At 35.2% G+C, this 27115-nt stretch overlaps 1 protein-coding gene across 4 annotated transcripts in view; it reads left to right on the plus strand.

Annotated features, from left to right (window-relative positions):
• Nucleotides 1-27115, plus strand: part of CLASP2 (cytoplasmic linker associated protein 2) — a 179034-nt gene that overhangs the window by 34457 nt on the left and 117462 nt on the right. For all 4 annotated transcript variants that reach the window (XM_081247297.1, XM_081247299.1, XM_081247298.1 and 1 more), the window contains exon 8: nt 18952-19098. In XM_081247297.1, the coding sequence (XP_081103423.1) occupies nt 18952-19098 (147 nt within the window). The remainder of the gene's footprint in view (nt 1-18951; nt 19099-27115) is intronic.

Genomic DNA, 27115 nt, shown 5'->3' on the forward strand with positions numbered 1-27115 from the left:
GCTTAGCTTAGTAATGTGCATGATGTTGGAGAAAAAATTTGGTGTATGAGTTGTTATAGTCAAATAATAGGAAAGCTAGTTACTAATATAATTTGGTTCTCTTTTGCTGGATAAACCAAGACCAAGCCTTGTTGTATTGCAGGAAGGCAGATGGAGTGAGAGAATTTAGTGTTAAAAAGATTGTGTCTACCCTAATCTAAACTTAGTTACAGAAGCATAAATTAACTTCAGCACTACCAATCCTCACCCTGATTGCCAGCTGTTTCTCACTCCTCTTCTCTAAATAGAAGGTGTTTTAAGTACCTTGTCCTTATTTTTCCAGCCGTTACCACTGTCCATTTCCGTAGAAACCAGAAACAGCAAGAAGATGGAGAATTGTTAAAATTCCTTGAATTAAGATTGTGTGTTTTCATATCATTTACACTACATACTCATTTATGTATTCCAGACTATGTAGTTACAGCCCTATGAAGAAAAGTATAATGCATACTAAAAATCTAAGATGTTTATTATTTGGATATGGTTTATTTTGAAAGTATTGGCCTTGTATTTTGTGAGGTTATTTCTGTTACCTTCAAAATAGAAGATTTTTTTTGTTTCCTATTCTTTTAGCTCCCATTTCTTTTTCTTTTCATTATCTCTCCACAAACAGGGACGTTTGGGGTTAATATCTGGCATTTATTTCTCTTGGAGAGAGTTTTCAGAAACCTTTCTGTTTTGGAGATTATAATCTGAATATTGCAAGTATAGTCAAATGTGAACGTTAAAGTTTATAATATACTTATTGCTGTGTGAAAATTGGTCATGATGATTTTGATGACAGTATTAAGCTGTCATTGAAAAATACTTTAATGACTCTGTTAATAAGGGACGAGACTAGAAAAGGAAAGTCGTCCATTTACCATGTTGGTAGGTCCCAGGGCCCAAGCCTCTTTTTCCCCTTGTCTTTATTCTCTTTCAGTGATTTAATCCAGCCCAAAAGCTTCAAATGATAACTATTTTCTGATGACTCCTAAATATGTAGTTCTAGCCCTCATTTTTCTCTCTGTGCTCTCGATCTGGGAGCCGTGGCCTCGACAACATTTCCATTTGGATGTCTAAGAGACATCTCAGGCTTAACAGGTCCAAAAGTTAAAGCCTGTTGTCTCTTCCTTTCCCTCAAAACTGTTCTTCCCCCAGTTTACCCATTTCAGTCAGTGGCACCATCAACAGCTCAGGCTAGGAAATTTCCTGATTAGAATTAGTTAGCGTTGGTCTCCCATTCTACCTAGTCATTTTTGCCTCTGAAATTCTAATATATGCCAAATTTGCTTATTTTTTTCCATCTCCACTGCTAAAACCCTACTGTAAGTATCCTTTAGCTTTTTTTTCCTTTCCTTTTTTTGAGGTACGCGGGCCTCTCACTGTTGCCCCCACCCCGTTGCAGAGCACAGGCTCCAGACGCGCAGGCTCAGCGGCCATGGCCCACGGGCCCAGCCGCTCCGCGGCATGTGAGATCTTCCCGGACTGGGGCACGAACCCGTGTCCCCTGCATTGGCAGGCGGACTCTCAACCACTGCACCACCAGGGAAGCCCTCCTTTAGCTTTTACCTGCATCACTGCAATAGATTTCTGTTCTATGTTTGACCCCTGGAATCTGTTTTCTACCCAGAAGTGAGAGTGGTCTTCTTAAAATGTAGATGGATTATGTCACAACAGTGAAGAAAGACAGTTAAAGTTTTTGCCTCGAGGAGGCTACATTCTAGTGAGAGAGATAGATCATAAACAAGTAAACAAATGGATATCCAGAGTGATTACAGTTGGTAATGAAAGAAATACAACTACTCTTTGTTTAATGAATTTAATGAAATTAACTTAAATTTATTTATTATTATTATTGTTATTTTTTGCGGTACGCGGGCCTCTCACTGTTGTGGCCTCTCCCATTGCGGAGCACAGGCTCCAGACGCGCAGGCTCAGCAGCCATGGCTCACGGGCCCAGCCGCTCTGCGGCATGTGGGATCCTCCAGGACCGAGGCACGAAGCCGTGTCCCCTGCATCGGCAGGCGGACTCTCAAGCACTGCGCCACCAGGGAAGCCCGAAATTAACTTAAATTACTCCTTAAAATCATTGCTGCTAAGTGAAAAGCCATTAAATGAAAAAGTTATTTCTTAATTTTTCCTAACTAACATTATGTTATGTTTCATCCCAACCCAAGATGCTTGAATAATTTTCACAGGTAGAAAAATACATCAATTGAGCACTGAAAACAAATTTTTATAACTAGCAATTGGAAGGCAAATAAATAGTTTATACCTAAAATAATGTAATGAAGGTTTATTCGACTCCTTTTTTATTTCTGCACAATTTTTCCCCACATAATTTTCAGTCCCTTTTGGCTCATTGTTACTGTGCACTGAAACTAAAACTTGAAAATAAAGTTATAGACCAGGAAAACATTTAGGACAAAATAAAGGCTCATCATGGAAACTTGTGGAAATAGTTCATGCACACAACAGATTGAAGAGCTATTAAAGATACCACCTCTTTTCTCTCTTACTTGGTGTACATATGCAAAGTAAATTATTGTGAGTTCACCCAAACATGGCATTCTGTTTGCATTTGTTTCATCTGATATTCTGTGACTAGAAACTATTATGGTAAGTAAAAATTTTTAGTGTGTCTTTGCCTGAAACCATAATAATGAAATATCACACTTCTTATATTCATTGAGGGTGTTTGGGGATGAAAAAATCATTTTACTAAATACAGACACAAACAAAAATGCAGAGGATTTGTTGTAAAGGTGGTATAACTTTTTAAGAGCCACTGCAGTTAAAAGTTATCATCTACACAGTCATTAAGTGAAGTAAACGGGGTATGGAGATGTGAAGTAACTCAGTGATGCCACTTTAGATAGAATAGTGGGGCAAGCATCTCTCAGAGTTGACATATTTGAATTGAGACTTGATAAAGGAAAATGAGCTAGTTATTGGATACATGGTAGGAAAAATGCTTTGGGCAGAGAAAATGTGACCATAAAGGCCGAGAGGTGGAAAAGGTCTTAGTGTATTTGAAGAAAGGAAGGGAGGCCAGGGCTGACTGGAGCCTAGTGAGGCTAGGGCTCTGTTGGAAGGGACACCATGTATGAGGGAAATTGGAAAAGTAAGCAGGAACCATTATATGAGGGTCTTGTAGGCCTTGGGAAGAGTTTGGTAGACTTCTGGGAGTAGGAAGGGTTTTAGGCTGGAGAGGCATGTGGTAAGTGAGAGTGACATGGCCCAACACTATCTTACATACCTTTATTGTTTGGAAAAATTGTCTGTTTCTTTATTTCCTCTTCCTTCTGCCTCTTCTCCCCTAATGCGTGTCTTGATACATAACTTTACATCTCATGCTTTTGTCTCTGATTTCTTTCATGATTGCCATATCTACGCTTTTAAGTTTTTTTTTTTTTTTTTTTTTTTTTGTGGTACGCGGGCCTCTCACTGCTGCGGCCGGCCTCTCCCGTTGCGGAGCACAGGCTCTGGACGCGCAGGCTCAGCGGCCATGGCTCACGGGCCCAGCCGCTCTGTGGCATGTGGGATCCTCCTAGACTGGGGCACGAACCCATGTCCCCTGCATCGGCAGGCGGACTCTCAACCACTGCACCACCAGGGAAGCCCAACGCTTTTAAGTTTTGATTGAACTCTTTGACTTGATTTTCTAGAGCATTAGTTCACCACATTCAAGAACACAAAGTAAATTCTACTATCAGAGATTTGAGCATGTCATTTAATTCGGGAATAGTGAGAAATGCATGGCATTTTTTTTTTTTTTTGTCGAGGGTTTTTCAAGCCTGACTAATTCTTGTATTACGAGAGTAACACAAGAGTAAGTTAGGCAGAATCCTTAAGTGCAGTGGAATTTAGCTCTGCTATTAGAAGGAAACTGGATTTAAAATTAATCAAATCATGGCTGAAAGAAGACAACACCAGCCCTGTAGGAAGGAAAAGACTGAAAGTTGCAGGACCCCCTGTGATTATGGCAGGGTCTGGTGTTTTCTAGTCAGGCTCCTATGCTAACTGAGATACAAACACGGACGTGTTGGTGGCTGTGACTGCAAGTCTTTTTCTTTTTCACTGAAAAAACTATACGTAATTCTGATTTGTCAAGTGTGTATAGGACCTAATGCAGTCTTGGCATGTAATCATTGTAAAATATTTCCCAGCTTCTCTCTTTGAAAACAGTTGCTAGGAAAAGCATTGTTTTAGGAGGCTGGCAATAAACTAAACCACAGAAATTAGGCTTTGAAATTACCTTGATATTTGGCAAAAGAGGTAATGAGGTAACTTGCAGTCTAGTTTATAACATACCCTTTGGTGAAAAGCAAAGCAGCCCTTTTCTTAGGTTGATTTAAAAATGTATCTGTTTGTGACCATGAGCTCCAGGCCCTTCTTGGAGCTTGACAATGTGCTGATGGTTGTGCAGCTTGGATGGAGGGTGCTCCGTGTCCCTGCAGCTGCGCACTGGCCAGGTTCTGTCTCCTCCACCAGAAGCAAGCTTTGTTCCGTGTGGCCCTGCCGTCTGCATACAGAGCAGCCTTTGATGGGCTGCCTTTGACGTGATTTGTTTACGGCAGCCAGAAATGCTTCCTGCATAATGAGAGCAGTTAATCATGGAAACTGGGCTCTTCCTGTTTGTGCACTTCTAGCAGTCTTCTGTTGTAAATATTAAAAGGTAACGGCAAAAGGATGAAAACCTTTTAAAAAGGCACAAATCAGTTAATTCATCAGATCATGTGATTGCTACTGATTACATGGATATCTTTAGGGAAGCAGAAAATGATTGCTGAACACATGCCTTGTGTTTTGATGATTGCATTAAAAGTCCCCCAGTGGGATGGCATTTATTGGCTCCCAGAGCTTTTCTGACATTAAATTTCAGGCAGCCAGCCCAAGGAGAAACACCGTAACGTATATCTAACCTCATATGTGCAGTTAAAGAATAATCTTGATCAAGCTCTGCTAGGCTTTGCTAAATAGATGAGGGCTTTCAGCAAGACCCCAGACTTTTATTTTGAAGTGGAGTAGCAGCTGTTGGCTATTGCGGTGCAGAGCTGCAGCGGCCTGGGTCACACAGAGCTCTGGGTGTCTGCAGGGTGTCTGCAGGCTGCAGGCCGAGCCCAGTGGCGCAGGCACCGAGCTGCATTTATTTGCTGTGCTGTTTGACCTGTTGGTTTGAGAGAGCTCCCTGGACCATCTGAATGGCTATGGGAGATGGTGAGTAAGATTTATTTTTCTTTTTTTTGCTTGTGCTATACACTTCCTTTTAAAGTGACAGTCATCTGCTGTATAAGAGATATATTTCTCCCTAAAGAACGAAGGACACTTTGTGTGTGTATGTGTGTGTGTGTGTACACACACACACACTCGTATGTTCATGTGTGCACGTGTGTGCGTACTTGTCATTTGGTATCTTTTTCTGCTTGATATGTCTGTATGGGATCGGGCAAATACAAGATGACAGTTTATCTTGCAACCCAAACAAACCCTCTGTCTTTGGTGGTGGATATAATGGGATGTTGGAAGAAACATGGAATAATGTAAAAGCTTTGAAGAGAGAACATGGCCTTTGGAAGAATGACAGATTTGGCAGGAAGGTTTAGTTAGCTGGCTTGATATCTTTCCTGTTGTATTTGACAACAAGTAGAATTCTGTGGTGATAAAGTATATAAAGAAGCAAAATGGCTTGCCATGGGCACTGTTTCAGTTGATATGCTTGTGATTTGTCAATGTCCCTAGTAAATAGTTCTCTAGAAAATATTTAGTCTTTTACAAATTCTATACAGGTATAATTTGATCAAAAATTGATTTTACCAGTGTTTTATTGTGATAAGAATAATTTAAAAAACATATATAGTGCTGTATAGTTTTCCAAAGCACTTGAATATATTTATTGTACATTAACTCCTAAGGTACAAATAACTGTGAAGCGTACAGAGTATTTGGGTATTTCCATTTCACAGATTGGAAAACTAAGGCTTGTTGAGATTATAAGTCCCAGATCCAGGCACAAAGCAAACCAGAATCAAATCTGGAGCCTCAAATGTGCATTCAGTATTGTCCTTCATAACACTTAATACTTGAGCATTTTTTTTCATTATTAAACATTTTGTTAAGATGCTTAGAGGTATACTTTATAATTCCATCAACACCAGAGATGTGTAAGAAGGGGAATTTGAGGTTACTTCAAAAATGTTTTGTGTATTTTTCACTACGTTCTTTAGGAAGACTGGTCTGTATTTGGGAGTCTTAACTCTTAACAGTTTCAGCCTCCTTTTATGACTGTATAATAACTTCTCTCTAAGGAGTTTGTCCCCTTGGGATGATGAGGAATAGGGTGCAAACTTATCAAAAGGATGATATTGGTAAACAGTCATTTAAACTTTTATACACATGTTAATGGAAATATGATACTAAATCTGGTTTTGCATATTGTTATAGTTTATCCCAAGAATTTACATAAATGTTTTATATGTCCTTATAGAAATAAATAACAACATAAACTTCCAATTTTTAAGGCAAAAGCCATCAAAGTTAACAAATTAAGTTCTCATATACTTAATGGCATTGCCAAGTTTGTTTGTTTGATTTTTATTTCTAAACCTTAATTTACAAGCAACTCTAAATATTGCATTTGATTTGGGTTGTATCCAGATTTTATTTCTTTTTTAAGCATTATAAGTTCAATGGCTATCAATGTATATTTATTTAATTTTTCTTTTTTCAAGTAATACTGAATACATTCAGACTGTTCAGGAATGCACTGATTTTTAAAAAATCAAAGTAACAACCTCATAAAGCTCAGAGGGTAACCTTCTTGCATATTCTCTTCTTTAAAATGGAAATACTTTTATTGGATTTTTATTGATAAAGTAATACATCTTTATTAAAAAATTAAACACCTAAACAGTAGTAACAGGTTATCTTGGGATTTATAGTTCTTAACAGTTTCATATATACTCCTCTGTATATTAGTCTCTCTCACATAATACACATACATCATACTAGTATCATGTGTACACATACAACAAATGGATTATGTTATTCCTAACCTATTTTGTTCCTTATTCTTTAATACACAAATATCTTCTCTTTTTAAAAATTCAAACAATGCAGATAAAGCAAAAATCCTCTCAGAACCACCTCCAAGCCCCAAGGCCAGGGATAAGCAGAGATGAACACTTTTATTAGTTTGGAGTTTGTCTTTTTATACCTTTTACTCTGCCTTACATACATATTAAGTATCAAAATGAATTATTTTGTTTTTGACCATGTTTACATAAATGGCATCATTCTTAACATATTTTTGCCGTTTACTATGTCTACTCAATATTGCATAGTGATCTTTTTTTATGCCATCATGTGTAACTGTTTTATTTCTTTGAACTGTTGCACAGTATTCCATAGTATGGATATATCATAACCATTTCTTTGTGGAATTTCAGATTGCTTAATCACATATAACTTTTCTAAATGATTCTGAAATAAACATCTTTGTACAAATCACATGTGTGTGTACATATATATTTTTAAAAATAATTGGAAGTTGAATTTCTGGATCAAAGTTTTTATTCATTTCAAATTGTGTTAGCTATCTCTAATTTCCTCCCAAAGAGGCTTTACCACTTACATTCCCACCAACAGTGCCTTCTATCTTGCATTCTTTTGAGTTCTCATTATTATTAATCTTTTTAAAATTTGCCTATCGGATGGGTGAAAAATATCTCACCCTTTTAAAAAACATCTCTTCTTTCTAATAAGGTTGATCATCTTCATACATTTGGTTGTTTGTATTTTCTTTTTTGTGGATTGTGTTCTGGCATCTTTAGCCAACTTTCTGGTTTTGACTTTTTTGTTTACTTATAGTTGCTCTGTATGTTCTGGCTATTAATCTGTTATCTATTAAATATATTAGATAAGCTTAACTTAAAGGCCATATGAAAGATTTTATTTATTAACAGTTTTATTTCTAGACAAACTCAGATTTGTGAAGCACTGTAATGACTATCACTTGAAGAGTTGTCGGGGGTGGCTTTCAGGTGCCTTTCTGTTTAGTTGTCTTTATCCTCACCTAAGAATATAAAACCAGGCAGTCAGATGATTGTGAAGTAGCTCTGGGCAATCAAACCAGATAGAGTTAAAAACCTGTAGGATTATTATGTGGCGCTGAGCCCTGAAATCTGCCTCAAAAGCTCACGAGAGGAATTTGGCCTTTTGTTGTTCTGCTGCAGAGTGGCTGGAAAGAAATAAGGTTTTGTTGCAAATAGACTGTTTCTAAACTTTAAACCTTCCAACACAATCTATTATTCCAAACGCTGAATCTCTTAAAAAATCCATACAAGCGATGACATAACCTTGGCGTTCTATAGGTAAGCCTTTTGGGACCACTCCAAACTGACATATAACTACTGGTTTGGGGGATAGGGAACAATAGTAAGAAATTAATGTTGAATAGATCTCTATTCTTCAAAACCCTTGAATATTCTATGTGATATACTAGGATTGGATAGTTTAAGTCACTGAAAGAAAGCAACCCTTTAACTTACTGGCCAAAAGGCCAAGCTTTTCTTCTAGGAGCAGTAAGGGAAAAAAAGAGCCTATGAGGAGAAAAAGTAAATTACAAGGGAGAAAAAAATGGGCATTCAGCAGCAATAAAGGCAGATAAGTAGTGGGAACTAAGATTGAAAATCTTCTTGATAAGACCTATTTACCCATCTGGGTGCAAAGTGTTGGACATCAGTAGCAAGTTATCCTCAAACATGATGTTGCTAATGAACCTGAATCTTCAAGAAAAGATTTACATCTTTTCTTTGTATACATGTAGAATGTATAGTAGATATTCTTGACAGCTGTTGTAACCAAGCTGTAGCTGTCATGAAATTTTAACTACCTAAAATGACTACATTTTGTAAAGGTTCTAAATAAGCCTTATTATGAGGCTCATTTATTGTTTAGTTTGATATTATGATTATCATGAAATATGTTGTTACTTACTTTTATTAATACAAAATAACAGTTTAAATTGTGTTTAGCTTTTTACTTCACTGAACTATTGAAGGTCTTAAATTTTTAAAGGCCCCTTTAAAGAGGAGGGTAAAAGTCTTCAAATATTTTTTAACTAGTGAGTTAATATCTACCTAGAAATTTTAAGAGAGTTTATCAAATTTCTTGGCCTCTCTTAAACTTTGTATGGAATAAACTTTATTTTTAATAAATAAAATAGTTAACTATTTAAGATTAACTATGCTGTTGAACACAGTATCTTCATGTGAATATTAAAATCTGGTGATTAAGGACTTCCCTGGTGGTGCAGTGGTTAAGAATCTGCCTGCCAATGCAAGGGACACGGGTTCAAGCCCTGGTCTGGGAAGATCCCACATACCGCAGAACAACTAAGCCCATGCGCCACAACTCCTGAGCCTGCGCCCTAGAGCCTGTGAGCCACAACTACTGAGCCCGCGTGCCCCAACTACTGAAGCCCGTGTGCTTAGAGCCCGTGCTCCACAGCAAGAGAAGCCACCGCAATGAGAAGCCCATGCACCACAATGAAGAGTAGCCCCAGCTCGCCACACTAAAGAAACCCCATGCGCAGCAGCAAAGACCCAACACAGCCAAATAAATAAATAAATAAATAAATAAAATTTATATTTTAAAAATCTGGTGATTATTTTATTTTGAAGCACTTTGATTTTCAGTTTCTAATCACTTTACTGAAATTTTTCATTTTAGTTTAAATTGAAGACATCCTTAGTTTTTACTATTTGATTATTTTACTTCTGAAAGCTTGTGATTCTCTTTAGCCCTGGGAAATCTTTTTTTTTTTTTTTTTTTTGATAAGCTTCTCCCCTTCATTAGTTTTAGTCTCTCCTTATGGAATTATTATTAGTCAGATATTGAACCTTCTAGGTTGATTCACTGTGTCTTTTATGTTTTGTATTCTCTTACGTTTATGCTTTTCTCTTTTATTCTGTGTTCTGGGAGATTTCCTTGACTTTCTTATCCAGTTCTTCTATTAAATTTTAATTTTGGCAAACAGAAGTTTAAATGGTTCTAAAAACTGTCTTTTTCCTTTTCTGGTGGTTCCATTTTTACAGAATGCACATGCACACCTGTGTGTAAAATACTGAGCTCCCTGAGTTGGGGGTGGGAAGAGCTTAATGATGAAATCATTCCATAGGTTTTCAGTTGTTCCTTGCTAATCAGCTCTGTACTTGCTGGCTTAGAAACTGTCACTTCTGTCATTCTACAAGGTAGATCAGTTCTCTCCGCTGTTTCATTCTGTTTCTGAGAATTCTAAGTTGCAGCTTTGATACGGTATTCTTCAAAAGCCTTCCATCCTTTTTATTTGCATCTTATAAGAAATTGTTGCTATCTTTAGGTGCTGATTTCACATACTCTCTGCCTTGCTTCATTTTCTTGGCTCTTATGATGTTGCTTATCATTTTTTTGGGTTCCATTACAGGGTTTTGGGCAAGAGAGTAAAAGTGTTCAAATTACCGTAAATTTTAAAGGAAAAATTTCAAACATACCCCGAAATAGAGACTGTATTATGACAGACCTTCCTTACCACCCATTATCCAGCTTCAAGAAATTATCAATACATAGCCAATCTTTATTCATCTGTATCCCTACCTATCTGCCCCAGCCCTACTATCCTGCTGGACTGGGATGTGTTTGCGTGTACATGCACTCCTACTCATATATAAAATAAAGTAAAACATCTTTTTAAGAGGCACAGTACCATTTTCACATCTAAAAAAATTAACCCATGGTATCAAATGTTCAGTGTTCACATTTCCTCGATTGTTTCATAAATATCTTTTGACAGTGAATTAGGATTCAAACAAGGCTCACCATTGCAGTTAGTTGATATCTTAAGCCTCTGTTCATCTCTTTTTTTCTCCACTTGCCATTTATTTGTTGAAGAAAAAAACATTTGAGAGTTGCCAGCATATATAGAAGATATTTAAAACTGTTGAGAATGGATGAAGCCATTTAGAAAGTGTGTTTGGAGAGAAGGAGGATGTTCAACATTTAGTGGTTGAGTAAAGGAGGAAGATACTGAGCTACAGGGACTTGTGAGGTCAGAGGAAAGCCAAGGAGAGTATCCTATTGTAAAAGCAGAGTGGAGAGTGGACAACTAAAATGTTTTTGAGTTTTCTGAGGCACATATGGTACAATAGCTTACAGGGATTATTGTTTCCTAGTCTCAGTTGCTAATTTAGCTATGACCATGGTCATTGCTGGATATGCAAGTATATAAAACAGTTTAGAAATCCAAAGCCCTTTTACTCAATTGTTTTAATTAGAATAAGGAAGGATATAGCTTCAAGTGAAAAGCGGAACTTTGGTATAAGAAACTACTTAATATGAAAGAGTATATTTTTTGCATGAAAATCTGTGACATGGGTTCTTACTGAACTGGTTGGTTCACTGAAGAAAATACCAAATGAATTCTTTTTTTTTTTTCCTTGAAAAATGGTATAAAGTTTTGGCTTGCTCTTTTGTTTGCCATGTAAGATGGAGCAGTTTTTCATATTTTGTATGAATTCAGAAGCAGAAATTTCAGGTTTTCAAATACATGTACCCATAAAAGTGAAGTGGAATGTTTAAATATATGGCTTTCATTTGAAGGGAAAAAGAAAAAAGGGAAGGGACTTGATTATGGTAATATGAATTTACTGTTTTATATCGGAAACCGTGGGGACCAGTTGTGTTTTGGAATTCAGAATATGTCAGATTTTAGAAAAGTAATATGGCCATACACCATACATTGTATAACAACTCCAGATGGGTCTGAGGCTATACCTTGTAATCAAACATATTAATATTTTTGCAGTTAAATGTATACAAATTCACAATGAGTAAAATACACATAATAAATAGTCTTTTGTCAGTTCACATCATGTTTTGCTATAAACTGAGTTCAAATCAGTTCAGATTTTGCCACCAAATGAATTTAAAAAGACAAAACAAGTAAAGGTGGACTTTAAGAACTTTTTGGCTTTCAGGTATGCAGGTACGGGATCGTGGGCCTGTAATACCTCAGTGTTTGCTGAGGGCAGTTTCCAAGTGTTATATGAAGGGAAAAAAAGGTAAAGCCTTATCCTACTTGGGCTTCTTTCCCCCCCCCGTCAATTTTTGCCTGTCCCTCCCCCCCCCTTTTCTTATCCCCTTCCTCCTTTCTCCTACTCCATTTCTTCATCCTCTATTTCCATCTCTTCCTTCTCCTCCTCCTTTATTTCTACCTCCTCCTTCCACACCATCTCTTTTTCCCAATCTTATCCTCCTCCATCAACTCCTCCTCCTCCATCTTCATCTCTTTCTCCTACTCTTATCAGCTCCTCTCCTCCTCTTCCTCTCTTTCTTTTCCGTCATACACATAACCACTGCAGCCTGCTCACTTTATTACTTTATGTCCTCTAGTACTTGTTAATATGTTCATCCTTTTCAGTTTCTGCACCAAACCATAGTATTGTCACTTTGAAACATTGGAGTGAGAAGAGAGGTGTCAACATAATCATGATTTATAGGTTACTTTTTGTATTTGATCCTTTTTTTTTTTTTTTTTTTGGTCACGCCACATGGCATGTGGGATCTTAGTTCCCTGACCTGGGATCAAACCTGCACCCCCTGCATTGGAAGTGTGGACCACTGGACCGCCAGGGAAGTCCCTTGATCTTTTTTTTTTGTTTATTCAATTAATATTGAAGCACCTACTATAGGTATCCTAGGTGATTTTTTTTCTGATTTATCTTCTAGTTCACTAATGATCCCTTGAGCTGTGTCTGAAATCTACTGTTATGCCTGCCTACTGAATTTAAATTTCAGTTATTATATTTTTATTTTTAGAAGTTCTGTTTGGTTGTTCTAAAAAGAAAATCTATGTCACTTTGAAAATAACTTTCTTATCCCTGAGTTATTTTCAAGCTTGCCTAGTAAAAGCTTCCAAGTACAGGTGTTTTATAGCCTGTGCTTAATAATTCTAAAATTTGAATTCGAAATTCTAGGACCTTGATAATTCTAGGATCTGTTCCTATTGTCTATTTCTTTCTGTTTATTCTTGCTCACGGTGTCTTGTTTCCTGTCATGCCAAGTGATCTTTGGAAAATTATTTGTGCAAATAATGTGAGGCCAGAGAATTTTTTTCCAGGAAGAGTTTGCATTTGCTTTTGCTATTGCTTGGGTGTACTACCAGTGTGAGCCTACTGTTTTGTTTTTTTTTTTTAAACATCTTTATTGGAGTATAATTGCTTTACAATGGTGTGTTAGTTTCTGCTGTATAACAAAGTGAATCAGTTATACATATACATATGTCCCCATATCTCTTCCGTCTTGCGTTTCCCTCCCTCCCACCCTGCCTATCCTACCCCTCTAGGTGGTCACAAAGCACCGAGCTGATCTCCCTGTGCTATGCGGCTGCTTCCCACCAGCTATCTATTTTACATTTGGTAGTGTATATATGCCACTCTCTCACTTTGTCCCACCTTACCCTTCCCCCTCCCCGTATCCTCAAGTCCATTCTCTAGTAGGTCTGTGTCTTTATTCCCGTCTTGCTCCTAGGTTCTTCATGACCATTTTTTATTTTTTTTAGATTCCATATATATGTGTTAGCATATGGTATTTGTTTTTCTCTTTCTGACTTCACTCTGTATGACAGACTCTAGGTCCATCCACCTCACTACAGATAACTCAATTTCGTTTCTTTTTATGGCTGAGTAATATTCCATTGTATATATGTGCCACATCTTCTTTATCCATTCATCTGTTGATGGACACTTAGGTTGCTTCCATGTCCTGGCTATTGTAGACAGAGCTGCAGTGAACACTGTGGTACATGACTCTTTTTGAATTACGGTTTTCTCAGGGTATATGCCCAACAGTGGGATTGCTGGGTCATATGGTAGTTCTATTTTTAGTTTTTTAAGGAACTCCATTCTGTTCTCCATAGTGGCTGTATCAATATACATTCCCACCAGCAGTGCAAGAGGGTTCCCTTTTCTTCACACCCTCTCCAGCATTTATTGTTTGTAGATTTTTTGATGATGGCCCTTCTGACTGGTGTGAGGTGATACCTCATTGTGGTTTTGATTTGCACTTCTCTAATGATTAGTATGTTGAGCATCTTTTCATGTGTTTTTTGGCAATCTGTATATCTTCTTTGGAGAAATGTCTGTTTAGGTCTAGGTTTTCAAGAAGACTTTTGTAAATGTACATTTTATCCAGTGTTTATAGTTTTTTGTCTTTGGTGTTTCATTTCAAATAACCTAGTAACACTTTTACTGGAGACAGAATGTCTCTGTACTATGAAAAATGCCGTTCTGAGTGCTGTTCTACATGTTGGAGATATGGCAATGTGCAAAACAGACCAAAGTTCTCACTCTAATAGATAATGCATTTCACTGGGAGGAGGCAGGTAATAAAATAAGTAAAATATGTAAATGGTAAGTGCTAGAGAGAGAAATAAAGCAGGGAGGTAGGGATAGATCAGTAGCATCAGGATGGGGGAAAGTTTATAATCTTAGTATCCAAAGGGGACCTAATTGAGAAAATGATAGATGAATAAACACATGAAGGAGGTGAGTAAGCAGTGTGGCTATGGAGGGGAGGAGCATTCTTGGCAAACAGGTGCAGAGCCCCTGATATGAGTCACAGCAAGAAGACTGATGGGACTGGTTGGAGAGAAAGGTGGAGAGTGAATAGCAGATGTGGTTAGAGAGACCTACGTGGTATCTAAGGTCTCACAGATCTTGGAGTCCTGGTAGGCCTTTTTATGGAGTCATAGGAGGATTTTGAGCAGCAGTGTGATGTAACTTTGTTCAACTCAGGACATTATGTTGAGAATAAACTCTAGGGGGGCAGAGGTGGGGAGCAGGAGGAAGAGTTAGCTATGACAGTTATCCCAGGATTGTTCTAGGTACTGGTGTTACAGTATAAACAAGACAAAGTTCCTGCCGACTTCAGTCCACCTTCTAGTTCACTCAGAAGAAACTATTATTTCAGGAAGTGGTAGGTGCTGTGAAGAAATATAGGATTTGTTCTGATATGTTATAATTATTAAGAAAATCTTTTTAAGGCTGTAATATTTATAACCTATATATAAACTAAACTACAGAACATTTTAAATTTGGGGGCTGTGATGATGAATTAGTTTTATAAATTCTTTTTTATTTTTTTTAAATTTATATTTATTTTTGGCTGTGTTGGGTCTTCGTCGCTGCATGCAAGCTTCCTTTAGTTGGGACGAGTGGGGGCTACTCTTCATCGCAGTGCCCGGGCTTCCCATTGCGGTGGCTTCTCTTGTTTACAGAGCACGGGCTCTAGGCGCGTGGGCTTCAGTAGTTGTGGCACATGGGCTCAGTAGTTGTGGCTTGCGGGCTCTAGAGCTCAGGCTCAGTAGTTGTGGCACATGGGCTTAGTAGCTCCGCGGCATGTGGGATCTTCCCAGACCAGGGCTCAAACCTGTGTCCCCTGCATTGGCAGGCGGATTCTTAACCACTGCGCCACCAAGGAAGCCCCTAGTTTTATGAGTTCTTTTAGCTAGCTTATGGTCAAGAAAGGTATAACCTTATGGGAAGTGGGTAAAAATTTATTTCCCTCTCTATTTGTAGACTTGTCTATTTTTCCTTTTAGTGCTTTATATATTTGAAGATGTGTTATGGGTGCGTAAAAATGTAGGGTTAATTTTTTCCCCCTATTAGATTGGGCTCCTAAATCATTATTAAAAAGTCTCTCTTTATCTCTAGTAATGCTTCTTCAAGGTGCTTTGTTTGAAATTAGTATAGCTATGCCAACTTTCTTCTGGTTGGTGTTTGCCATGGTCTGTCTCTCTCATCATTTTACTTTTTAAATTTTATGTGATCCTTATATGTAAAGTATATCTCATTTAAGCAACCTGTTTTTAAAAATTCAGTCTTGGTCTTTTACTTGGAATATTTAGTTCATTTACTTTTAAGGCAGTTACTGATGTATTTGATTTTATTTTTGCCACTTTATCTTTTATTTCTATTTTTATCCACTTGTTTTATCTTTTTATCTCTTCCTGAATCTTTTCAATTAATCAAATCTTTTTTATTATTTTATTTTTCTTCTAGTTGTTTATTTATTTATATATTTACTCTCAGTTTAGTGGTTTGGCAAACTATTGCTTACAGGCCAAATCCAGCTGCCCTGTTTTTGTACATAAAATTTTATTGAAACAGCCACACCCATTTGTTTACATGTCGTGGTATCATTGCTTTAACACTACAGTAGCATAATTGAGTAGTTGTGCAGAGAGACTGCATATATGTGTGGTTTGCAAAGCCTAAAGTATTTACTATATGGCCCTTTATAGAAAAAGTTTGCATGTTACTGCCATAGAGCTGTGGTTCTGAAAATTGAGCATGCATCATAATCACTAGGAGGACTTGTTAATACACAGACTGCAGACTCCCCATCTCCAGAGTTTCTGATTCAGTAGATTTGAGTTGGGGCCTAATAATTTGCACTTCTAACAAATTGCCAGATGATGATCTGGGACCACATTTTGAGTACCACTGCCCTAGAAGTTACAATATGCATCTTTGACTTTATACAACCTAAAATAAATTACTGTGTTTACTATTTCCATATTAATACTAAAAGCCTTAGAACCCTTTAACTTTGTTTGCTTACCTCTTAGGAGCACTATTTTATAATAATCTCAGACTGGCCACAACTCATATGTCCATCAACAGTAGAATGGATATTAATAACTTGTGGCACATTGATGCACTATAAAACTATAAGCAATGAAAATGCATCTTCCAAATATTATATTGAGTGAAAATGTACTAGAAAAGGTACTAGAAAAAAAAAGGTACTAGAGTACCTATTATATGATTCCTTTTATATAAAGATCAAAAATGGGCAAAACCGACTGTGGTGTTACAAGTCAAGACTAGTTAGCTTTGGTAGGAAATAGTGACTTTTGCGGGGGTCAGTGAGGGTGCTTACAGGATGCTGATAGTGATCCGTTGGTCTGGAGACTGGTTACACTGGCATATTCCTTTTGTGAAAATTAATTGAGCTGTGTACTTTAATCTATATACTTTTCTCTGCCTTGTTTTGATAAAAAGGTAAAAATTAATTTCCTAAGAGTTTAAGAATGTTGAGTTAATTATTTTTAAGCAGTAGAGATATTTACTCATTTTAATTCTTGTGTGTGTGTGTGTGGGAACAGAGAACACTGTTTCCATGGGAACTTCTGGCTACTCAAGTTTTAGTACCTCTCTCTCTGTAGATTTGTGTATATACTCTGTCCCTTTTAGCTACATTTTTTTGTTTCAATATGGTAGTGGCAAATAAAAGCTTATTTGAGATTGTATTAGTGTTTTTAACAGAGCAGTCTCTGTAGAGCATAGGTTTTAATTGATCCAAACTGGCTCCCCAATAGCATTATGCTAAAAAAATATATATATATTTTTTTAACTAGAAGATACTTCTTTCCTACAAGTTGTGCTATTTAAGAAAAACACTTGCTGAAGTGGAATGTGGTTTATGGGTGTCTACTGAATAGTAAATTTAATGGGTATCTATTTGATTCTTTTTTCCAATAAATAAAACAGTCTTAACACTTGTCTGGTATATATATTTTAAAATATATTCAATAGTTGGACTTGCAGTCCTTTGTAGGGATGATTTTATTCTGCTCGATTTGGGTGTTTGCATAGGTAAGGGATACAGACTGAAAGGAAGAGATTCTGGCACGTTGATGTGAAGCCTGTGGTAAAGCTCCTTGTCTGCCTCGCCCATCTTGTTTGTCGTGGTTGGTTTGTGCAGGGTCCTAGAGAAAACCATCTTCTTGGACGAGTAAAATGCATACATCTTGTGATTTGGAGGGTGGGGTGGGGGTGGGTGGGTTCATTTTATATAAGGAGGTTATACTTGTGTGGTTATTCATAAATATTCCAAAAGGAGCTTTGTAGAGTATTTCAGAATCATTTATGAGAACAAATTGTTCAGTTTGGTTTCTGTGGCCTAAATAAACAGCAAATTGTAAGATTACATAGTTAATTATGCCAGTAATGAGCACTGTGATACTCCGTATTTTTACTGATGCAATAATAAGCACTCCAGCAGATTGAATATTGCAGAAAACATTTTCTATTTGTATAAATTTTCATGTGAATTAAATAGGAGAAAACAAATGTAGGTTTATAAACCTTTAGTATTGAATGCCCTTGAAATTTTGATATAGACTAAGGATTGCAACTACATGGAGGATTTTTTAAAAGACATGGAGAATTTTTACCTTTCATCTGGCAGTAGCTGCCATAAGATGATGTCACCTTGTAGCTGATTGGCTGTTACAGCACCTAGGGCAGGGAAGAGAAAGAAAAATGCCGGCACAAACCTCAGTGGTGGTTCTGTGGTTGTTGCTGTCTGTTTTTGATAGAATCTTTGATTAGTATCAAATCTATTGTATTTGGCCATGTGAACTATTCAGAGCATCCTAGGGTGAGGAAAATTAAGAGCTTTCAGAGGAATGAGGCGACTGATTTGCAAACGGATCTGTGATTGTAAGTTGCAGAATCTGGGTATAAGGAATAAGGCAGGGTGTGCTGGAAGATGCAGTATGGGAGGAGCTGGCGGAAAATGCTTATATGAGTAGCAAAGAAATGAAAAATGCTTTTTACTGTTCTTAGAGTTAATGTATTCGGTTTTATGTTTTGACTTAATATATATAGGTAGGAAATATAATATTTCAGACTGATTTTAAATTATACTGGGTTATTTTATATAGTGTTAGTCAATATATAAATGCTTATTCAAAGGAGCTTTATTTTGTATTATATATCATAGAAATTAATGACTTTATATATAGCTTTATTTGATTTTGAGTCTTATGGAAAATTGAGCAAAGCTTAGTTCTCTTAAAATACATTTTTCTAATGATTTGTGCAGATAAAAGCTTTGATGATGAAGAATCAGTGGATGGAAATAGGCCATCATCAGCTGCTTCAGCCTTCAAGGTTCCTGCACCTAAAACATCCGGAAATCCTGTCAACAGTGCAAGGAAGCCTGGTTCAGCAGGTGGCCCTAAGGTTGGAGGTAATGTAAATCCATTTCAAATCTGATATGCATGCCTCATGCCCTTGATATGGCCACACATAGTTAGAACTTTAGAGGCATATGTTTATTCATGACTGCAGCAGGATTGCAGGTCTGGAGAGTCTGTTGCAACACACAGAAGAATGTGCTGCCTTTTTGAAAATGTTTAAAATATTGTATTTTGATATTTCCTGTCAGAACATATGTGAGTTTGTGTTTTCTTGAGAGTATTTATTTTTCAGAAGCCACAAAAAGGTATTTAAGGGAATTTTTTGGGTTTGGGTTTTGTTTTGTTTTTTGTTTTTAAGGAGAGAGCAGGTTTTTCAGAATTTGGCTATTTTCAGATGCTTTAGTTGTTAAAGAAATATTGATTTATGTAATGTTCTTATATATTCATCTAGGGCATGAGTCTTAAATACTCTAACGTTGGAAAAATGTTTGAAGATACTGGGTATTGAATAGTTTGTCACAATAGGAAATGGGTGGTGGTCAAGTAAAATTGCCTCAAAAATATTTTCTGGATTAGATAATAATAAATAGGAAAAAACAGGTTTTATGCAGTTATACAGAACATAGTACATTCTTTGATCATTTTAAAACTATGTCTAGCATATTGTCTAATCTTTGAATTTTTAATGAGTATTTTTTCATATACTAATTAGAAAGTTGTGAGTCCTTTTCAGGTGCTAGTTTTGCCAAGTTTTTATGGTAAAATGAATCCTATAAGAAAAAGGGTAAATATTTAATACTAAAAAGACAATAGTTCCTTTCTTTCCCTTTTTTGTTAATAAATTTGTGTGTTAGTTATAATTTGGGAAAACAGATTTTTCCTTGTTTATGATAGCTGGTGGGAAAGTCATGGTCTTCAGGATTTTGTTTTTTCTCTGTCTGTAGTTTTTTAGTAAAAGCAAAAAGGAAAGGAAAATAAACTATATTTTGACCAGGTTTTCTAAGTTGTGTTCTCCTGACCTTTTTATACAACCAAACGTTATTTTCTATGTCATATGATATTCTAAATATAGGAAAACTATTATAAATATTTCATCTTAAATATCTTTAATATGTCATGTAACCAGCAAGAAAGATGGTATGGTATAGGTATACACACACACATATTTGCATGCATATAAATAAATAGGTAAATAAAATACTGTTTAATAGAAATGTCTTATTGATTCCTCTGGATATTTTGTGTAATTTATACTTGAGTATTTTAATTATTTTCTTTTTATTTTGCAATTATAGGAGTGTATTCTCATTCAGATGTTAGTTATTATATCCTATTACATGATGTCTATTATGCATTCTTACTTATTTCTGGTAAAAAGTAAATGACATTCTTTGCTTTCTTACTTTTGTAACAAATGGCTACCTTCACTTACTACAAGGGGAATATTTTTTTCTTTATTTTGAGGTATAAGTTTCCAATCTATGATACTATGATAATTATTTTATGAAATTGTCTTATTTGACTTAAAATGGATTAATATTTGAAATTCATGGTGAAAATATTTGACATTTTTGTGAATCTGAGCCAGTAGTTTATAATTAGCTCTGATTTTCATGTTTTACTTTCTTTTCTTAGATGAAAATTGAAGATTCTAGTTTACCTACCAAAGGTCACTTAATTCTGATGTTAATCAAATTGATAAAATCAGATTTCTTTTTAAAGAAACAGCAGACTTTCTTAATGCCATTCCCCCCTTCTCTGATTTGTAGTCCTACCAGATATGAGAATGTAGGTAGCTTTCATGATTGTAGTCATTAATCACTCATATAGATTATATTATCCATCCTGGCAGTGGCCCTTTTGATAAAAATAAGAGAGAGACCTTCGTTCTTTTTTCATTCTCCTCTTCCTCCACTTCCTCCTCAGTCTTTTGGCAGTGCGTATTCATTCTGCAATTTTTAGTTTATTTCTTTTGGTTGCCATAGCTCATTTAGCTTCAGTCATTGCCCATTTTTGTAAGAAAAAAGCTATTAGTCAGAGGATACTGATATTGCTTCAGAAATTGTTATTCTTGGCTGTCAGCCCTTCTTTGAAAATTTAACTTTAGATCTTTTTGTTCTTGGCAGAAGCTTATTGATTTTTAAATTAGTTGTAGAATGTTTTCTTAGAGTTGTAGAATCTTTGAGTTAGAAGGGACATTGGGAGTTATATAGTTAAATTTACTATTCAAGTATAGCAATCCCTTTCAAAATATTCCTGATAGATGATTATTCAGCATCTGATTAAATATGTGCTCATGGATTAAAATTTGGGACAAAAACCATCTGCAGTACCACTACGTATAGACATAATCAACTGATAAATTATGATGTACTTTGTTCCAGTTATTTTTATAATAACTTTTCTGACTACTTTTACACATACAAATATTTTCTCAGGAGGAGGACAGAATTGGCACCCTTCCTTTTGTAGTTTTGTATACCTTTTGTCTCATTAATATTTTACCCTGATCATTTCCTCATTGTCTTAAATTATTAATTTAAAACTATTCATGGCTAGTATTCATATCTAGGCTGCTTTCATGTTTTCTGCAGTTATAAATGGTGCCATCATTCTTTTAAGTATATATTTTATTAGCATATCTCCAATCATTTCCTTGGAATAAATTTTTAAAGTTTACTTAATCAAAAGTTACAGGGATTTCTTGTGTTCTTTCAGTTTGGCATAGTATCCTCCAGAAAAGTTATAAGCCATTTCAATTCTGGATAAATTAATTATTTTTTATATTGCATTAACATCTGCCTCCTTGTAACTTAGGCAGGGAAGATGAATTATCTGTTAACATGATACTTTCAAATACTTGAAGGTTGTCCTGTCTCTCTTTATATAACTATTGTGTTTTCTAGACTGTACAGTTTCTTTCTCATAACTTTACATGGAATAATGGCGATTTAGTCCAGGCATTTTATTTGCTACTCCTTGGTATATAATAAACAGGTATGATTAGTTCCTAATTAAAGGAGTATGGTAGACGGAGGTATACAATAGTGGTATAAGCTAGTCACAGTCCACTGAGTTTAACAAATTTCTTTTCAGAAGGATTATTAAAATAAAAATAAAGTGAGCTTCTTTGGAATCCCGATTGAATCTACTCTGAAGTTTTGGAGTTTAATTTACTTCACTTCTCCCAGAGATATATGTCAAGATTAAAGAGATGTATGCTATTTTTAGCAAAGTATCCTAGCCAGTTAAAGCCAGTAGGACCTGTGTTTAATCTTTAGTGTGTGTTAGTTTTGTTTTGTTCTTTGCCTCGGTGTGCCAGCCTTTTCTACTCATATTGTAATTGTGGGGCTTTTAAACCAAGGAGAATTAAAAAAGAAAAGGTTATGGGTTGCTCCCATAACCTTTTCCAAATATATCATGGCTATAAAAATCCATGTTATGTGGATGTCAAAACTGTTACCTTTGTGCTTTGCTAATTAGAATAAGGATAAATTGAATTCCCTTAAATAGTCCATTTTCTGAATAAAATTTGTGACTTCATAATAGGAATTTAGATAAACATATTTTCCCTCCTTTTGGCTTAATGGCTTCAAAACAATTGCTGAATATACCTGATTATTTGTAATACTTACATCTCTGTAGTATTTTAGGTAATAGTTTTTAAAAATTGGGGAATGTTTTTACTTATGTTCTCTCATTTAAACCTCAGAACTCTTGAGTTAGATACTTTTATCTCAGTTTTACTGATGAGCAAACTAAAGTTCAGAGAATTTAAGCAACTTGAACAGGTCATGCATCTAATAAGTGGATGAGGTGCAAAAATCACGTTGCTATACTGCCACCAACACTAATCTCACTGGGTAAATAAGGACTCTTCTAGATCCTAAAGCTCCTATAATCTACAGGAATGATCACTACTTTCAGGGTCCACAAATCAGTCATTTTAAACCTCAACTAGTATGATTCCCCACAAAATAGAATATTTGGAAGCAAACTGGTAATTTTTTCATTATAAATGGAAATACTTTTTAGAGTTTTCTTTTTGAAATTGCCTTTTTAAAGCTTACTGAGTTATAATGTCCTTATTCCTGTACCAATTATTTTGGCTGCTGTTCTTTTCTAAAAATAAAAATTGAATTAGATGATGATATAATTGTTTTTGTTTATCATTAGTACCAGATTCTGACGTTAGTGATTTGTCACTGAGGCTTGTATGTAATCATTGAAACACATCATTAACCAAATCATCAATTGTCAAAGTTCTGTTGTTCTCTCTCACTTGCCCATTCATTCAAGCAGACAGAGTATTTTCTCTCTATTGTTTCCGTCTAATATCAAAGACTACTTTGAAATGGTTTTAACTTTGAATTCTTACAATTGGTTAATTACTGTCTTTTCAAATTCAGTAGTACTTACTTGTCTTTAGGGTATTTTGTATTAGTTTTACTTTATGTCTTACCTGAGGTTTTATTAAGAATGTCTAAATATCTGTTTTCCACAAATTATGCTAATCATTCCCATTTTTTCCTGTGATGCAAACAACAAAGATGTTTTTCCTTTTAAACAAAGATCATGAAAATCAGTATGTATTTAATAAAACAAATCTCACAGAATTTGTTGTTTAATATTGAAATCTAAATTTTTAATTCATAAACCTCAATTTCTTGCTTTTGAACTTATGTAAAACCAAATAACTTTTCTGTTTGTGTATTTTGTTTTGCTTATTTTCTTCCTCCTTTCTTCCCCTTAATGAGGGAATGATACTAAACCCAAAAGATTTTAGCCTTGAAGGGATCTTAAAAGATGATCTGACCACAGTTCAGATGAAGAGACTAAGCCTCAGAAAGTTAAATGATGTATCCAAGATCAGTTAGTTATTAGCAGAGATGAAACAAGGGCCCAGTGTTTGGCCCACTGTCAAGAGCTTTTTGGATTATCTCTGGGTCATCTCCTCACTAATACTGCATATAATACATATTTCATATTTTTATCCCATATAACAAAACACTATTAATGACATTTGGAATTTAAGGATTGGCCAGTCACCATTCTGTCTTAAATTTCTGTGAATCCCATGTCATTCATCATAAGATGCCCTGGTGCTGTCTCTCTTAACTATGGTTTTAAGGTAAATAAGATTTGAATAATTAACCAATAAATTATTATAAATATAAATCAATAAACTGCCCAATGGCCTACTGTCTCTAAGAATATGTGTGTTTTGCTGTAGTTATTTTCTTTGTCCTCAGTTTTGTTTTACCTCTTGTGCAAGACTTAAAGTCAAAGAAATTTCATTGTGCAAGGTTTATTTTCTGAAACATTCAGAATGTTTGAGAAGGGAGGAAATTTATATAAACAGCCAACCTATTGTGATTAAAATTAGTAGACATATGAAGACCCAGTCTCTTCACAGATGAGTTATTGTCTTTATCTACATCTGTATGTAGAGCTTACTGTGTGCAAGGCTTCATGTTAGGCACTGAGGAGACCATAAGAATGCTCAAGAAAGAAAGCAGAAAAGAAATTGGAAAAGAAATTACAATATCTGTCCATGCTCATTATCCCACCAACCAGTGTTCGTGGTTTTTAGTGTTTTGGCCTTTCCATACTTCATTTGCCTATACTTTTTGACTGAGATTTAAGTGTCAGAAAATTACAGTGTCATATAGGTAGGCAAATTTATTTCAAGGTTTGCCTCAGAAAAGAGTGAAATATCATTAATATAGATCGCACATGTGAGGGATTTTCCATTAGTTAAATTTGTTATACTTGATCCATATAAAGTAGAAGTTTGTAATAACTTAAAATTCCAACTTATATTTATTACATTATTACTGAATTGGTAAGAAGCATTATTTCTATGATGGGCATGTTGTAAATTTAATTTTTTCCATTAACTTGGCATTTTTCTTTTTTAGAGCCAGTTTATGTGTTTCTTAACTAATAAATTGAATGGCATAATTTGATTTTTTTAAATATAAAATGTATACTCACTGTTAACAAGTCTAATATTAGAGAAATGTTTAGAAAAAAAAACTTTCATACCATCTTGCTTTTCTAATCTCATTGCCCGGTGTTATGTATGATATTCTTCCACATCTTACTCCATTTTTATTTGTGTAGGTATTTAGATTAGATTTTATTTTTGCCCCCATTAAACATACTAGTAAACACTTTGCAACTTGCTTTTTTTTCACAAAACATCCTTCCGTCCTTCAGCATCAAGAATGAGAGCTATCACATTCTTTTAATAGCTATACAGTGTTCCACATTATTGATGTACCATGATTTAATAAATAATAAACTATTTCTCTGTCAGTGTCATTCAGGTTGTTCGCAACTTTATGCCATTACAAAGAATGCAGGTCTCCATGTACTTATGTATTTGGTCATTCTGGTGCTTCTGATCTGTAGAATAGACTCCTCTAAATGAGGTTGCTTGGTCAAGGTTGTGTGTGCTTTTAATTTTTTTTTTTAACATCTTTATTGGAGTATAATTGCTTTACAATGGTGTGTTAGTTTCTGCTTTATAACAAAGTGAATCATGTGCTTTTAATTTTAATAAAGACATTATTTTACCTTCTCCAGCCTTGAATATAACAGGTTCATTTTGATGGGTGAAAAATGGTACTTCTTTTTCTTAATCCTCATCCGCCTGTCCAGCCAGCCAGCAGCTAACAAATGTTTACTGAAAGCTTTTAGTATGCTGCTATTCTCGTAATCTCTGGGAAATATCAGTGAACAAGAACAAAGACCCTGTCCTCCCAGAGTTTATATTCCAGTGAGATTCAGAATATTTAAATTCATTAATAGGGATTAGCATATCCTCTTGTGTGAATTGTAATTTGTTATTATTTGCCCATTTTTTAATTGGGCTGTTTTGTCTTCTCATCAGTTTGTTACAGTTTTTAAAATATTAGGCCTTTTATGCTTTTATTAAAAGTGACAAATATTTCTTCAGTTTCTCCTCTGCCTATGGCATTTTTATGTCAAAATTTAAAAATTTTTGTTTTGGTAAGTAAAATATCTATCCTTTTTTTTTTTTTAACTTCCCAATTTCCTGTCTTGAATAAGAAGGACTATTGTCTAGTCCCCAAAGTTTATACAAATAATCTAATTTATCCTAAAACATAAATTATTTTACATTTAGTTTGTTCAGTATATCTGGAATTTTTTTGTATAAAGTGACAGTATTTTCATTTTAATTTCTTTTCTTCCTTATGTATGGGCAAGTTAATGTCGATGCAATTGGATAAAACATTCTTTACTCCATTGAATTGAGATACTACTAACTGGATGTATTTTGGTTACTGATGTTCCTGATGTTTATCTGTACTTATTCTAGCTTTTTAGTGAGTGGTTTCCCAAACTTTTTATTATGAAAAATTTTAAGCATATAGAAAAGTTGGCATGCAGTAAACACTCATCACCTAGATTTAGTAACTAGCATTTTGTCATATTTGTTTTAACCATCTCCATATAGATATATTCCCACACGTATTCTTTTTTCTTCCAAAACTCAATAGTTGGAAAGTAAATTGTAGACATCATGACATTTCAGCCATAAATATTTAATATACACCTCCTAAGACTTAAAGGTGTGCTTCATTATAACCGTAATACAATTACCATATGCCAGAAAATTCCATAATATTATGTATAAAACAATCCCTTCACCAACTTTTATATCATGACATTGACTTTTTTTTTAAAGAGTCTATGCAAGTTGTCTTTTAGATTGTCCCATGCTGTGGATTTGTCTGATTTCTTTGTGGTGATATTTAACTTGTTCCTTTAAGCTCTTTTATTTTCTGTAAGTTTATTCTAACTATATACCTCCTTTTAAGCACTTCCATTCTATATTCAAATTTCCTCAAATGTCCTAAAAATATTTTTTAATAAGTGATTCTGTGGGGCCAGAAAGAAAAATTTACTGTTTGTTAGTTCAGGAATGCCCTCTTCTGTTGATATAGTGAAATGCAACTTCTTTTCTAAATGATACATGGAAGGCTTTCTATTCAGTGCTTCTGATTCTGTGATACCATCTCATTTCAATAGAACTGT

The sequence above is a fragment of the Mesoplodon bidens genome, assembly GCF_964165515.1.
Source record: "Mesoplodon bidens genome assembly, chromosome: 10".
Classification (NCBI taxonomy): Eukaryota; Metazoa; Chordata; class Mammalia; order Artiodactyla; family Ziphiidae; genus Mesoplodon; species Mesoplodon bidens.